The sequence below is a fragment of the Parasteatoda tepidariorum genome, chromosome 7 (genome assembly GCF_043381705.1).
Source record: "Parasteatoda tepidariorum isolate YZ-2023 chromosome 7, CAS_Ptep_4.0, whole genome shotgun sequence".
In the NCBI taxonomy this organism is placed as follows: Eukaryota; Metazoa; Arthropoda; class Arachnida; order Araneae; family Theridiidae; genus Parasteatoda; species Parasteatoda tepidariorum.
Window position 1 is genome coordinate 36,472,998 of NC_092210.1, and position 16,679 is coordinate 36,489,676.

At 28.0% G+C, this 16,679-nt stretch overlaps 1 protein-coding gene across 2 annotated transcripts in view; it reads right to left on the reverse strand.

Moving 5' to 3' along the window:
• LOC107453725 (lachesin) overlaps nt 1–16,262 on the reverse strand; it is a 257,834-nt gene extending 241,572 nt beyond the window's left edge. Inside the window, exon 1 of one of the 2 annotated variants that reach the window (XM_071183280.1) lies at nt 15,881–16,262. In XM_071183280.1, the coding sequence (XP_071039381.1) occupies nt 15,881–16,016 (136 nt within the window). In that variant the 5' untranslated portion in view covers nt 16,017–16,262. The remainder of the gene's footprint in view (nt 1–15,880) is intronic. The other variant, XM_043042726.2, reaches the window with a different exon arrangement.
• Between the last annotated feature and the right edge of the window lie 417 nt (nt 16,263–16,679).

Sequence of the window (16,679 nt, forward strand, 5' to 3'; positions counted from 1 at the left end):
TTTTCGCAAAAGCTAGGTTAATAAAAATGTGTTTTTATGTTGCGTGATCTAATTGTATTAACAGTTAACAGAATGCATTGGTTTAAATTTTAAATACTACTAAAGTCTTTTAGTTATCTATTTACTGTTGGATATATGCAATCACCAGGGCTACATTTTTCGGTAAAGTAATTTCCTTCTAAATGTAAAAGAAATTTTTTTCTTCGAAATCGACAGATTTGTTTACTTCAAAAATAAATTCGCAAAATTGGCACTTCTTTTTGTAGATTTAAAAATCTCTATACACACAAATTTTTAAATAAAATAATCTTTAAGCCAAAAAATGATTAATTTTTTAAGTATCTTTTCCACTTTTAGTGTCAATAAAAATTTCTTATTATGCTTTGCCGTAGTTTGATCTGAAAACATCAAGTGATCGATATGAAAACAGCATGCAATTTTTTTAAAAAAATTCTTTTTTTAATTGTAAAATATATTGGATAAATTATTATTTTAATTAGTTAATATATTGTATGCCTCCCATGAGATGAAATACAGTCCTTACAACTTGCAGGCATGCTGAATATAGAGCAAATTTTTGGAAAAATTACTCCCCTCAGCAAGCAATATTCTCCGAAATTCCACTACACATTTACGAGGTGGTAAACGAACTGAAACTTGACCACACATGCGCCATTGGATTCAAATCATATGATATTGCTAGCCATGGCCATTCGTTAGCTTAGGCCTGGTTCTGATTTGAGTATGCATATATGTTTTGGCATCCAGTAAAATTCCTTATATGCCCCTGTCCTACACTCTCGTCATTGTGACGTACTATCAGTCTCATCTAGTGGCTTCCTGTAATTTGCATTGTATTTTTGAAGAAGTCTGTGATTACAGGTGAAATTTTTACTTCAGAAATTACATTTCTTCTTATTCTAAATTATCCTTTCATTTACGAACGTGAGTGAATTTACCGTAAGTGAAAAGAAGTGAACATTTTACTTTTTTTTAAATTTGCTTATTAATTAGTGCAAATGATATTTTGAGTTACATAATCAGACAAAAAATTGCACTTTCTCAGATATATCTAACATTTTTTTCGTAAGATTCGGATGATTCTCGTCCTTCATAATATAAGGTGTAACCGCAATCAGGAAAATACGGTTACAATAGTTTGGAAATTGAAGCGTTTACAACTTTCGACCCATCAATGTTTATTTCCCATTTCGTCACATCTACAGAGCTAATAAAGTAAATAAAAAATAACCAATTTGCGCTATACAAAAATTAGGAGCAAAAAAAATTTTGAATTTCATGCTCATTATTTTAACACCATTATTTTTATTTATTTTTACGCCATTTTAATCTACTTTAAAAGAATAAATGACATGATTTGAAGGAAATTAAGTTAAATTGAGATTCAGTTGCTATTGAGTAAATGAAGTTCCTCCAAAAACATTGCGATTCCGATTCAACGAGAAACATTAACATTAACCTGAGTACGTGAAACTTTGACCAATAAATCAAAAGTTATTTCGTATTTTTTCGTGCATTCTGTTAAAACAAACTTAAAATATTTTTTTAAATTAGTTAATAATTATGCTTGTTATAATTGAAAAATGACAGTATGTAGTTTTCAGTTCTTATGGCATAAATGTTGATGATAATGAGCGTAATAAAAATTTTCAATCATAAAATTCAAAAGTATAAGTAATAATATTTAGAATATGTTTTGATTTAATCTATTTTATACATTTAAAAATATTGAACCAGAGTTTATTTTTGTTTTAACTTTAGCAGAAACTGAAAAATATTACATCTTTTACAAGAAGAATTATTTTTTTTACTTCAACATGGCTTTTTTAATAAAGCGAAATTATTTTCGTGAAGCATATTTTTTTCGAATATGATGATGAAATGTTATTCAGTTCTGAATTATTTCCTTTGAAGTTTTCCAAATAGGAATGCATCTATTATGTATGTTAATTTTTATTGATTTGATTTTCAAAACTTCTTTACTTTATATTTTTATCAAAGGTTGCTACAGGCAAAAAAAAAAGGTTTTTAAACAAATTTAAGTTTCATGAATGAAATCTGAGATTTTCAAATCAACAAAATTTTTTACATATTTTGAAGGAAAAAAAAACAAGTTAAAAACAAACTTTAACAAGAAAAAGTTTAAATGTTAATGTCAAAAGCTTATTTATTAAACAAATAAATGCCATATACTCTGTAGTATTTATAAAAATTTTGAAAAAAAATATGTTGTAGAAAATTTTTTATTATGCGTTAAAGTTTTTCAAGCTATCAGAAATATTTGAAACATTATATAAAATGATATATGAGTCGTGTTATAAAGTCGTTGCACTCGACGGCTCTCAGGAATCCGAGGCTGCACTCCGAAGTTTCTGTGCTCGTTCTTAGTATACTACTTTATTTTATCCAAACTTTTATTAAAGCTGTTCTCCTTTCAAAATAAAATTCTAAACATTTACAGCAAATATACTAGTTGTAAATGGTTCCCGTACCGTAAAGGTAGAAAAATTTCGTTACCGTAAACTTTACGATTAATTTGATGGGCGGAAAGCTACCGTATATTTTACCATAATTTTAGAATACAAATTCTTACATTATACGTATAATTGTGACTACTAAGTGAAACAATTTGTTCAAGCGTGATTATAATACAAATTAAAATTTGATCACTATATCTATTTATTCAAATGAAACTTATCAGAACATCATTTTAAGTGACAAAAATTTAAATATAAGTTGTATATCGCTTTAAAATAAACTTATAAGTGCTTTTTGTATTGAAATATCCATTATTGAATAACGATAAATGTTTGGAATATATAAGGAAATAAGTTTCATTTATTTCATTTCAGTTTCCAAAAATTTTGAAGTTATGTAGTTAACTTTCAAGATGCCTGTTCACAGTTTTTGAAATAATTTGAAATTCATTACGTGAAGCTTACAGACAGCTGACAGCTGAAACATTAATTAGAAATTTATTGATTTTCAATGAATAATTTCGGAAAAACTATGTTTTGAAAGGTTATTTAGAATTGACGTCATTCTACACTTCGAAAATTTGTTTCGCTAAAATAAATATTGCTCCGCTTGTATTATCAGCCATAAAAGTGATTATTGATAAAACTCTTCAATAGCGCATTATTTTACTAGAAAATGTAAAGTACATTAAATAGAATAAATTTCACTTTAAGATAGCAATAGAACAATCATCGTCTGTTTTACACATTTAGGCAGATATATATATATATATATATATATATATATATATATACATGTGTATATGTAAATAATATTCTTTATATGAATGTATAAATAAAAGCATAGTTATAAAAATATNATATATATATATATATATATATATATATATATATATATATATATATATATATATATATATATATATATATATATATATATATATATATATATATATATATATATATATATATATATATATATATATATATATATATATATATATATATATATATATATATATATATATATATATATATATATATATATATATATATATATATATATATATATATATATATATATATATATATATATATATATATATATATATATATATATATATATATATATATATATATATATATATATATATATATATATATATATATATATATATATATATATATATATATATATATATATATATATATATATATATATATATATATATATATATATATATATATATATATATATATATATATATATATATATATATATATATATATATATATATATATATATATATATATATATATATATATATATATATATATATATATATATATATATATATATATATATATATATATATATATATATATATATATATATATATATATATATATATATATATATATATATATATATATATATATATATATATATATATATATATATATATATATATATACAGAGGGAGAGAGAAAAAAAATTGTATTCAAACTATTAACCGAAAAAGAAAAACAGTTTCTTAAATGTTTTCACTTAATACAATTAAACAACCAGAATTTCATCGCCCCAACTAAGTCCACCTAAAAAAGTAATTTAGTTCCTTGTAGTTGTGAACATACAGGGTGTTTATAAAATCCCGAACCCATTTTGATGTTTAATAACTCATAAAATAATAAAGATAGATTAAAATTAATAACATAAATGGTTAGATAGACTCAAAAAGTTTCATGACCCTCGTCAATGAAATTCCACGTGAGCACGTCGCACGGAGAATATCAAATCGATAGTCAATTTCACGCCAGGTAGCGACAAGCATGTCGGAATTTACAGAGACTATTGCGTCTGTAATTCTGGCTTTTAGGTCCTCAATGTTCGACACGATCCTCCTGTAAACATTGATCTTTATAAATGTCCAAAGAAAGAAGTCCAGCGGTGTTACCAGTCCAGAAGTCCAGCAGAATTACAACCGCAATAGCCTCTGTGAATGCCGACATGCTTGCCGCTACCTGGCGTGAAATTGACTATCGACTTGATATTCTCTGTGCGACGAAGGGAGCACGCGTAGAAGTTCATTGACAAGGGTCATGAAACTTTTTGAGTCTATCTAACCATATATGTTATTAATTTTAATATATCTTAATTTTATGAGTTATTAAACATCAAAATGGGTCCGGGACTTTATAAACACCCTGTATTATAGCCGAGAGAGCTAATGTCTCAGTCTCATGACCAACAGAAAGGGGTACAAATACCAGCGTTAACTTCACAGTATTTTCTCCCTTCCCTTTAACACAGGAAGAGTTTTTAATGTCCTGTTCTCCCCAATTTGTGCCCTTTCTCATGCTCATTACATAAAGAAAAGTCTAACTTCCATGATCAATTAAGTGTCTTTTTTATGGTTTTGGAAACATGCTAGTTGTAAATGGTTAGAAAACTGTATAGTTTTGTTTTCGTGGACTACTTAGTCTCTTACACCTTATAAGAACAATTATACTGAAATACGTTTTAATTAATATCCTTTATTTTTTTAAAAATCAATCAGTATTTTGACCCCACAATTTGTTTCAAGCATCTTATGTTCTATTTTTTCGTTTTAACTTCTTTTTCTAAAATATATTCACTATATTTATTACACTGATACATAATAATAGTTATAAAAATTGCAAGAAACATCAAACATTTTAGCTTCATACTCGTATCTGAAATTGAATCGTATTTAGACATTTCTAAACAAGTAATAATTTTTCCCTGTTCCAAATACAAATATATTTGCTATTGTCATGTTTATTCAACAAACTATCATTGAATATAACTTAAGCGTGATACTATATTTTTGTTTTCCAAATATTCTTTGCCCGAAGCTTTGAATAAAAATAATTCAAACTTTATAGTTTAATTTTTAAAATATTTATATCATAATTTTTGGATCAAATGCTGCGACAAGTATTTTCCATTTATCTTTAATTTTTATTAGTTCACTGGGGAAAAAAGTATGTTGAAGAATATCAATGTGAATACTGTAGTTTATGTTCAAAACTACCCGTTCAATACTATCAGGTATAATTTATAATTAATTGTGTTTCTGCCTCTTTCAAATGAGTGTAATACATATATTTAATTAGAAGACAGGTATTGACAGGAAAGTATATTTTATGTTTTGAAACATTGTTACAAATTGTTATGCAGTGACTGAAGACTACGTTACGTTTAAAAGTGATTATACTTATACAAATTAAAAACAAAAATAAATTTAAAATCAGTTAGTATTAGGAAACAATACCTGAAATATGAACAAATTATTCTTCAGAATGTTTTACTACTGCAGAAGTTTTCAAACTGTAATCTCATGGCATACATTTCAAAGTAAATCATACAATATCACTAGGAAAATGAATTTATCACATTAAAAATGTATGAAGCAAACGTCTCCAAAGAAAAAATTATTGGAATTCAACTTTTTCTAAAAACATTATCTATCTAACTTTTGTTTTACAACTAATAGAACGAAGAATAAAATATAGAAATAAAATTGTATTATTAATTTAAAAACAGCTATTGCGTAAGTCATTACGTTTTTTGAGTTTGTATGTAATTAAATATAAATACGGCAAAAAATTGTTCTGACAGCACTTACAATTCAAACAAAGCTTGTTACAAAATAAACAATGTTACCTTGATGTTTACAAGTTACTTTTTAAAGGAATGTTTTGAATCAATTATACATGCAAGCTCTTCTCGAAATTAGTTTAAAATAAATTAATAAGGAAATCAATAAAAATACTTCATATAATATTTTTTAACTTAACTTTTAAAAAAAAGTTTCATAAAAATAAACAAAATGCAATTTATTGAAACATATCTAAAACGAAAATAAAAAAGCAAATTCTTTTATAAAAATTTTCATTTTTCATATTGCAATTTTCAATTATTTATTTTTTTACTAATTATAACAAAAAATAAAATGTTAAATTTAACAAACTGTGTTCCAACTTTGAACAAATTTGTTTTCTCTTGAGACGCTGTTGTAGATTACTAAAATTATTTTCTTATAAGAGAAAAAAATAAACAAAACAATGCATTCACAAATCAGTTTATCTAAATATTTTTTTTTTACAGTTTGTGATTATTTTATTAGAGTTATCATAGTACTATTATTACATAGTACGTTATCATAGTATATCAATCAAAATGTACTATTCAGGATGAATAATACTAACGCATGCATTTTATAAATTAATCTATGATAGATGTTAGCTAGGGAGTAGATTTCAATTGTGTACTGACAAGGGAAGTATGGCCAAAGCTATGAGAATATTGTAAAATTTATCGTGTTTCTGGCTCCATGAAAAAATTAAAAAGTTCGGTAATTTTTAATGAATTGCTTTGGTAATGATTTTGGAATGTGCAATAATGTGCAATAAGTTTTAATGTGCAATAAATTTGGTAAATGCAGTAAAGTTTGGTAATTATAGCATAATACCTTAGAGTATGTCATAAAAACAATTTATTCGGCTAAATTTACTTTTCAGTTTTATATTTATTGCTTAAATTGGGACAATAAGAACTATAGTTTTGAAAACAAGAATTCCTGGAAATTCTATTAAATTTGGTAATTTTCTCGTTTGTATGGTAAACACGAATGGAAAAATTACCAAATGAATGGTTAAAGTACCGTATATTTTCGTTTCATTAGCTATAATTTTTTTTCTGAAATGTCATTACCGTTCAGCATGGTAATTTTGCCAGAATCATTTTTAACTATTTAATAGTATCTATTAAATAGGATACTATTATTGACACTATTTAATAGGTACTACTAATTTAGTAGCTTCTACTGACAAATGTAATTTTTATCACTCAGATCATTTTTCGTTACTTAAATTGTATATTTGTGCATGTTTTTCTATTTCTATAAAAAAAGAGGAAAAAAAAAACTTACTAATTTTTCGATTTTCAGAGAAATTTTGATAAATTCAACTTAATCCCGCTAAAAACTTAAATTTGGAAGGATTCAGAAAGAAAATTTAACTTTAGTAAAACGGCTAGAGCAAATTTGACCTTGTCATATTTTATTGATGTGTAATTCAAAAAATAATTTACTGAATGTGTTGAGTATTTCTGAAATTTTATAATTTGAAAGAATTTAAGTACATATTTTATCATTCTTGTGTCCCATCTTTCATATGTCTAACATACCTTTCATATTTTTAAAAGGCCTTAGGCATTCTGGTAGGTATATCGTAACCTCAGGTAGTTTCGGGTGTATGGTACCCTTTGATATGTTAAGGGAACTGAAGCGTCATTAAAATAGAAACTAGAATATAGAAACTTGAATAAAAACTAGAGAATTTCAACATATCTATAATAAGTATTGATAGAGGAAAGGAAAATGAACTCAATTTTCTGAGAAATTAATGTATATGTATAATTGAAAAGTAGTGCTCTGTTTAATCAAAAAATGATTTTGGTCAAAATTTTGCAAATTAAGTCTTATAAATTTAAAATTATTTTACTTTAAAGTAAAAATAATCTGCTTTTCTAAAAATAATTTGCTTTTGTTTGTTCTCCAATTGTTTACAAAGTTATAGCAGTTTTTATGTCAGATGATAACAGTGGATAGACAAACGATTTCAAGTTCTTAAATACGTTTATCTAAAAATCAGATTTTTTTCACATTTTACACCACTCTAAACACAATATCTCATATTGTTTTTAAAATAACTGTCTGCAATTTTGAATCAGTGTTTATGATTATAGCACACGTATTTTTAACTACATACTAAGAGAAAAAATAGAATTTCTTCTTTTATGCATTTTTTTTCGCGAAGAGAAGTGTGAAAATCTTTAAAAATTTACATTTTTAACTACATTGATCCCTAACTCAGTAGTATATGCACTTGCTTTTAAGGTAATAGTTCAAAACACAGTTTATACCCTTCTAAATAAAATCCTCAAAGAATTTTTTGTTTTAGGTGATAGAATTTCTTAAGAGTGTTTAGGTTATATGCAAAAAGCGCCTTATTTTCTCCTAATGATGGCCATATAAAAAATAATTTTATGCTAGTTTTTTAAGTATTTAAACACAAAAAAACAAATAAACTAATTTTTTTTAAAAAATTTCAGATGAATATTTAAAATAAAAGTTATTGAAAGTACAGTCGAACTCGTTCATAACAAGCACAAAGGGACCGTAACATGTGCTCGTTAAATCCGAGTGCTCGTAATAAACGGGTCCTTAAGACAGGCGTGCAACCAGAAGAGGGGGGGGGGCTTGGGAGGTCAAATGATTGAGTTTACTTAAAATTTAGTTAATACTTACTTACTTTAATTACATTAATTAATTTAATTAAATACTTTTCTTAATTTAATGACAACTAACCCCCTTCCCTCGCATTTCTTTATCATTTTGAAAAAAAGATAAGACAGAAAGACTAGAAAGATGAGAAAGAAGATTGCAAGACAGAAAAATATTGCTCGCTAAAACCGGGTCCTGCTCGTTAAAAGCGACTTCTGTTCCATAGACTTAACATTGATCCAACCAAAAATTCTCATTTCCCTCTGTAAATCCGAGTTCTCGTTAAATCCGAGCTCGTTATAAACGAGTTCGACTGTAGTCGGATACCTTAATAAAATCTAATAAAATAACATGGAATTTTGATGATCCAGTCTATAATATATTATTATTAAATTAATTATGATTATATAAGATTTTGGATGTCTAATTGATCTGCACACAAATAATCTGATGGAAGGACCAAACTTACCTCCTTCAATCTTTCTAGGTATACAGCCAAGTTTGGTCCTTAATAAATTCGAAATAAAAAAAAGTATATGTAAAAAGCACTTAGATTTTCTCGATGAACTAGCAATTTTCCTTGCAGTGAAATTTGTTCACCTTCAAAGTTATAACTTATACACAAGACTTCTTTCTTTGCATATTCGAAAAAAGAGTTATGCATATTGTGAAAACTAGTTTCAAAATTTGTCGTCCCGAACAAATAGTAAGCCTGAGAAACTATTATATCTAAGAATATCAATATCGTAATTCTATGGCTGAGGAGATGGAGAGTTCGCCTTCCAATGAGGTGAACCTAGTTCGAATCCCAGCGACGGCTGCTCGATAAGAATTCCGCATAAGGCTTGAGCCGACCACAGTGCTAGATGGATTATGGGTTAGATTGCTTTTGAAGTCAGATTAACCATGGGTGATTTTCGTGGACTTCCTCTCCGTAACGCAAATACAGGTTAGTGCCATCAAAATGTCCACCACGGAGGAAAATTTCTCCCAATACTAGATCAAGGAGTTCTCTTGTCTTCTGGATTGGGTTCAAAATTACAAGGCTACGGAGTTGAACATTAGTAGTCGTGAACTCAAAAAACTGGATCGGCTGTTCAATGATGGTTATTAAATAAAATATCGTAATTCTAGAATCCTTTCATAAAATTAATTTAGAGCTGAACTCTAGAAATTTAGCTCATAAATCTTAACCAATTAATTGTTTTTCTTATGACTGGGGTGAAGACCTGCTGATGAAACTACAAAGAAAGGTAATTTGAAGATGTGGGGATGAAAGGGATCATTTTGTTAAATGCAGGTGGCAAAATTTTCACTAGAATAATGATGGAAAGAATGAAAAATGCAATTGACTAACGGCTGTGACCCGGAGCAAGCAGGTATCAGAACTAATGCATCATGCTTCGACCACAATGCTTATAGTCGAACAATCTATTGAATGACAATCAACAATATATATAAATTCGCTTGGTTTTGAAAAGGCTTTCTACAGTTTACACTCTGAAAGCTGTTGAAGTGCTATGGAATTCCCGAATGATTTGTAAACATAATCAGAAATATGTATAAAAATTACAACATACGAGTTATCTATGCGGGGCAACAATCAAAATAATTCAATACTTGATTAAGGTGTTAGACATGATTGTATACTTTCTCACAAAATCTTATTAATTGCTATTGACTTGATTATGAAGAGAGTATCCAAGAATAAAAAGGGAATAAGATGGAACATTGCTGAATATCTTTCTGATTTTGATTTTGCAAACGACTTATGTTTACTGACCAACATCCTTTAATACATGTAAACAAACAATTTAAACACAGAGGCAAAGAAAATGTGGCTTATTTTCAACCAAAATAAAACTATAATTTTGAAAATTATTCTTAAATAATTAAATAACATATCCTTAGAAAATCATAAGCTAGAGGAGGTAAGCCAGCGTTTCTCAACCTTTCAGTATTCGCGGCCCAGTTTTCAATCATAATTTTCATCGCGCCCCCCACTTACAGTAAAATTTATACAACAATAATGTATATTGAGTATTTTGAATTCTGTCTTTAAATTATTTTTAACTAACTGCTAAAACAAAAGTAAAGTAAAAGCCAGCAGCAATTGAGATTGTAGAGACTATGTTTGGAGTTAATTTTTCAAAACAATTTCAGTCCATACCTCTTTCAAATAATACTGTTGCTTGTCGAATTGGTGATGCAGCTGAAAATGTAGTGTCAGCTTTTCTCGATGTTGCGTGACAAAATGTTTTCAATACAGTTTGATGAAGCATAATAAAGATGCTCATTTAATTGTCTATGTTTGATTTTGTGATAATATGTCAGTAGTAAAACTACTTTTCTGCAAATCAATAGAACTCAAAACAACAGCGCTAGCATTATTTGCTATTTCAAATGAAGTTATGAATGAGGCAAACATAGAATGCAAAAATTGCATCGGAATATGCACCGATGGTGCTCGTTCAATATCCGGAAGGTTCGAAAGTATACAAGCACTTGTAAACTTGTAAAAAATCGCCTCCATGCGTCTGGACACATTGCATGATCCACAGAGAAGCTTTGGCTTCAAAAGAAATGCGTCCCTGGTTTTAATATTGTGTTAACTACGGTTGTAACGATTGCAAATTATATAAAAATGAGAACCCTGAGATAAAGAATCTTTTCCGCTCTTTGGGCCCAAGGAAGTCACTAAAAATTATTAATTTCTTTTTTAAATTTAGTATGCTTTGATTAAGTAAGGTGGGTAAGCCAAAGGTGGTCAGTGCTCCTAACGTAGCCCACCCCCCAAAGTAAAATTAAATTTATTTTGAATCATAAGACGTCCCTGCTGCATTGTAAATCTTGTATCTGAGGTGCACGAGGCTGAATTGGAAGATATTTCCTTGAATAGTCTCCACTCTATGAAGTGATTTAATTTTTTGCAGTTGTTCAAATTTCCGGGTGAGAAGATATTGTAATTTATATGTGTTCAAATTCTTAGAACTTTGAAAGTTTATTTCTTTTTCTTTAACCACATTACTTTAATTCTAATTAATCTATCAGATTAATAGTTTTAATTCGTGCAAATGGTGACCATATGCATGTTCCCAAGGTGGCCCGACACCGGTGCCATCTTGGGGACACAGGGGCCACCTTTGGAAACAAACGTGAAATCTATAAAATAGTTCATTATAAATCATTACGTAGCATATTATTTCTCAAAGAGGAATGATTGAATTGAATGCCAATTGATTTATTTCATTTTAAGCAAATATGGAACTTTGGTATTTTTTAAACTTTTATAATATTTTGACGTTCTCTGCATTTTAGCAGAAATTGCGATATTTTGTTACAAGTTTTTTGTATTGTTTGCATTTCAAAGTAATTTTTCAGTTTTTTTTTTTATTTTTCTGGTAATTATGAGTGTTTTTGTGGTCGATTCTGGTATTTTCTTGTAAATATGGGTATTTTTATACTAGTTATGGGTTAGGTTAGTTAACTCTAGTATGGTTATTTAACTCTTGTTAGTTAATCCTTTTGAAAAAATTAACTCAGTAATAAAGATTAAAAGAATCGCTAGTGACTTCACACAAGAACTATCAATGTAAAATCAATAAACAAATTATACACTCTGAAAAAACAAATATCTTTTTCAAAATCGGGAAACTTGTTCCTACCAACAAGACACTTAAAGTGCCTTTTTAAAAGACGTTTGCCAGTCTAAATGTTTTTTCTAAGGATAATTTGAGTAAGTGAAAAAGTGATTTCAATATATGGCTCACCTTTGGAACCTGTGGGAAACTTTAGGCGCAGAAGCTACAATTTTGAAATTGTACTATAAAATAAATGAAATTTTATTTTACAATTAAAAGTATACGTGATATATATTAGAGATAGGTGTAAGATGTTACAGAAAAAATTCAGATACACAGACTTAATCAGAAAATTATAAAAAAATCCTTAAGGCCAAGCCACCCTTGGCTCCCCACCTTAAATTTTGATTTAATAAGTTGTTTCACTTTAATAAGTTATTAAATATGTCAAAATGTATTTTGTTTTCTATGCATATGTGTGCTTTCCTTTCATCCAGTTCATAAGTTTTTTTAAATTATATTTTCTCTTGAATATTCTCGCGCCACCCCTCTGGTGTGCTCGCGCCCCCCTAGGGGGGCGCGTCCCACAGGTTGAGAATCGCTGAGGTAAGCAGTTTTACATATCTTGGAGCTATAATTAGCAATAAAGAAGGAACACATGAAGATATACTAAATGGATTAAACAAAACCCAAAACAGCTACGCTATTCTTAATAAATTCTAGAAAAACAAAAACATAACAAATTCAACTAAATATAGAATCTTCAATACTAATGTTGAATCTGTCTCACTATATGGAACTGTGACATGGCACTTCAATAAAAATGGCATGAAAAAGCCTCAAATATTCATTAACAATTGTTTATACTACGCACAGGATGCGTAGTATAAACGCAGGAAAAATACTACGCACAGGATGCGTAGTATAAACGCAGGAAAAATACTACGCACAGGATGATTGCAAGCGAATTGAAAAAAATAGAAAAAAACATGGAGAGACACAAATTAATTGACCACAAATAGAGTGAGATGGAAAGCTATGAAGGAAGTAAATTTTAGTTTGAAATAGCATGAATTTTTGTTAGCTATGAAAAGCATATTTTAGTTTTCACTGTCTTACCTTCACTGAACGAGAGAAAACTTTAATTTTTTTTTAATTTAACTTAAAACTTTAATTTAACTTTAAATTTTGCTAATAACCGACATTTTACCTAATGCAAAATCTTGAAATGACTTTAATTTTGAAATTTACTTTAATTTTTATATTCGAGAATATGCCTGTCACGCATATGCTATGTTAAAGAAGAAGGCAAAATTGGAAATTACTCTCAAGCGGAAATATTTCCAATATTCGAGGGTTTTTTACCTTTTCACATGCTTCTTTTTAACGTAGAGCACAAAATTTGTTCTGTTTAATTAAATATTAGTTCCAAAACTACGTGAATGCAAACAGGAATAGTAATATATATGTCAAGAAGAAAAAGTTAACAACATCGATAATAATTTATGTTTAGAAGAACAAGCCATAAGAAGATAGTAAAACGCTTTGAAATATATGAGGAGGCTATCAATCTTTTATCCTTTCTTTCAATCAAAAAAAAAACTGGTTTTGTTAATTATATTTGACTTGAAATGAGATGAGGGGGGAAGTGAAACATCTCTTGAAAACATAAAACAAAAACAAGCATCGTTTAAAGGATTTTTTCTAAATTAAAACACCATTCACTGCGAAAGGCAAAGTAACGTAGAAAAAAGTCTGTCATATATCTTATAAATTGCAACTGTACAATTAATTTAATTATAAGAACAAGGTTATAAATACAGTTTCTTTTAAGATTTTTTTCCAAATTTATAAGGCTCTTTATTAATTTTCATGCCGTCATACCTTATTCTTTTTGTGAAATGTGCGTACGAAAAAAATATGCAAATCGAAGGTTTTGTTTGAAAAAGAACGCTTCCCCTAGCAAACAGAGCAAATGGGCTGTTCTTTACATTCCGTTACAAGAAAATAGAAAATATTCTGAACTACAATATATATATATAATATTTCATGAAAAGTAATGTAATTGTATAAATATAAAATTGAATTTTATAACAGTATTTGCTCACTACATAACGCTTAAAGCAACTGTGCGCAGATGCGCTTTCATTTTAATTTCCAGACAATTACCGCCCATTATATGCTAATAATCGGTAAAGCTATTTTATAGCTAGTATCAATTCGAATGGACAAACGACAAACTAAATGAACGGTGTATAATAGAGACGGCAATATTACGAGGCATAACATTTTTGTAAGCCATGCTTCAAAAATGAAAGAGATTATATATTTATGTAAATGCTTAAAAAAAATTAAAACCATTAAATAACTAAGATTTCATTAAATTTAAATTTATTATAAGCTGTTGAAAAAATTTGAAAAAAATTGCTAAATAACAATTTTTTTATTGTTATTTTACCATATTCAAGCAAAGCAGTAAAATAATCAAAAATAATATTGTATTCGAAATGTTAACTATGAGAAAAACCGTTTATTAACTGTTTTCACCTAATACGGTTAAACAGAATTTTATCGTACTACCAGGAATCAAATAATATAGGCACTTAGTTCCTTGTAGTTGGGTACATATTATAGCTGAGAGGGCTAATCCGTTAATTTTATGAGTGACAGAACGGGGTTTGAATCCCAGGGTTGATACTACCAGAGTTTCCAATGTCCTGCACTCCCCAACTTGTAACCGTGGGCTATTAGAATACGATACTCTCATTCACGCATAGATGAGAGCCCTATAAAGCTAATAAACTATCTCAATGTCCAGTTAAATTTCGTTTCTACGCTTTTGAAACCATGTTAGGGGTAAATGGTTGAAAAACAAAAAGTCGTATAGTTTTGTATTCTCAGTTTTGTACAACCATCTTAGTTGTAAACTGTTCCAAAACCGTAAAGGTCGAAAGTGTTTTTACCGTAAATTGTGCGGTTAATCTGATGGACATACTGTGGCCTTTTAGTTCACCATAATAAGAAAATTCAAATGTATTCAAATATATATATATATATATTNAAACTATCATTGATTGAAGGGATTTAAACAAGTATCAAAAATGAAATCTTTAAAATTTAAAAAAAGACATGAATCAGCGTTAACGATTTGAATTTATTGTCATTTTTATTTTCAATTATTTTTAAAATTAAATATAAATTTTTTTTTATAAGATAAAAAAATTTATTACGCTATCTTTTATCATGTAGTCGATTAAAAATAAATTTTTGCCTTAACTTACTGAATTAAATCTCCAAACTTTCAATCTTTGACAAAAACTTTCCATTGATTGAAAAAACTTTCTAAGTTTTTTCAATTTTTATACTCTTATTTATTATCAATAAGTATTTTTTTAAGCATTAAATGACCTTAAACGTCTTTGTTTTTTTCACAATTTTTAAAAGCTTCCAAATGTGTAAAAATAGTTACAGGTTAAAAATTAAAATTTACCTGCATCTCCTAAAGACGGTGTTGCTAATGCAAACGCAACAAGAGTTCCACAAAGTAGAAACTTAATAAAGTCGCTGAAAATTTTTTTCTTCAGTTTTTTTCCAAATTTCACAGTTGTTTTATTTTTGATCGTCATCGTTATAGAATGAACTTTTCATCAGAAACAAAACAAACAATGCATCTCTTAAAATTTCATGGTTTTTGGAAAGTTTTTCAGCATTCTTCTTTTCGCTAAATAAATTTCACTGATATACCAAAGCCACTAGAAACTTTCGTAATACCGGTGTCGACGAGTTGCGCTCGGAACTCGAAGAGGACAGTTTCACTGCGCGACTTCCGAGCTTAAGGGGGAAACTCTAAAGACCGGTACTTGGCATGCTATGCTTAAGGTGTGCTGTGGGGGTGGCTATCTACATAGCGCATGCGCATTTTTGAAGTCCATCACGTTTTCTCACCGATGTTGTGTTTTTGTCTGCCGGTGCCTCTCATAGACGCCAAACTTAAGAAATTTTTGTAGAATCTTATTGCTGTAGGCTGGATGAAGAAAAAAAAAAAGAGAAAAAAAAAACCCTTTTCGTTGAAATATTGTACTTTATGTAAACTTAGACTTTTCTTATTTTATATTCATTAAAATAAATCAATAACCGAACTTATTGATTTTTATTTATGTATTTATTATTTATTTATCCTAATTTGAGTCCTATTGTAATTCTTTATACATAATTATCTTTATCGTCTGGCACCAAACTTTCAAATTTCTTTTTACTTGAAATTATTTTTAAAAGCAAATAAAAAAAAA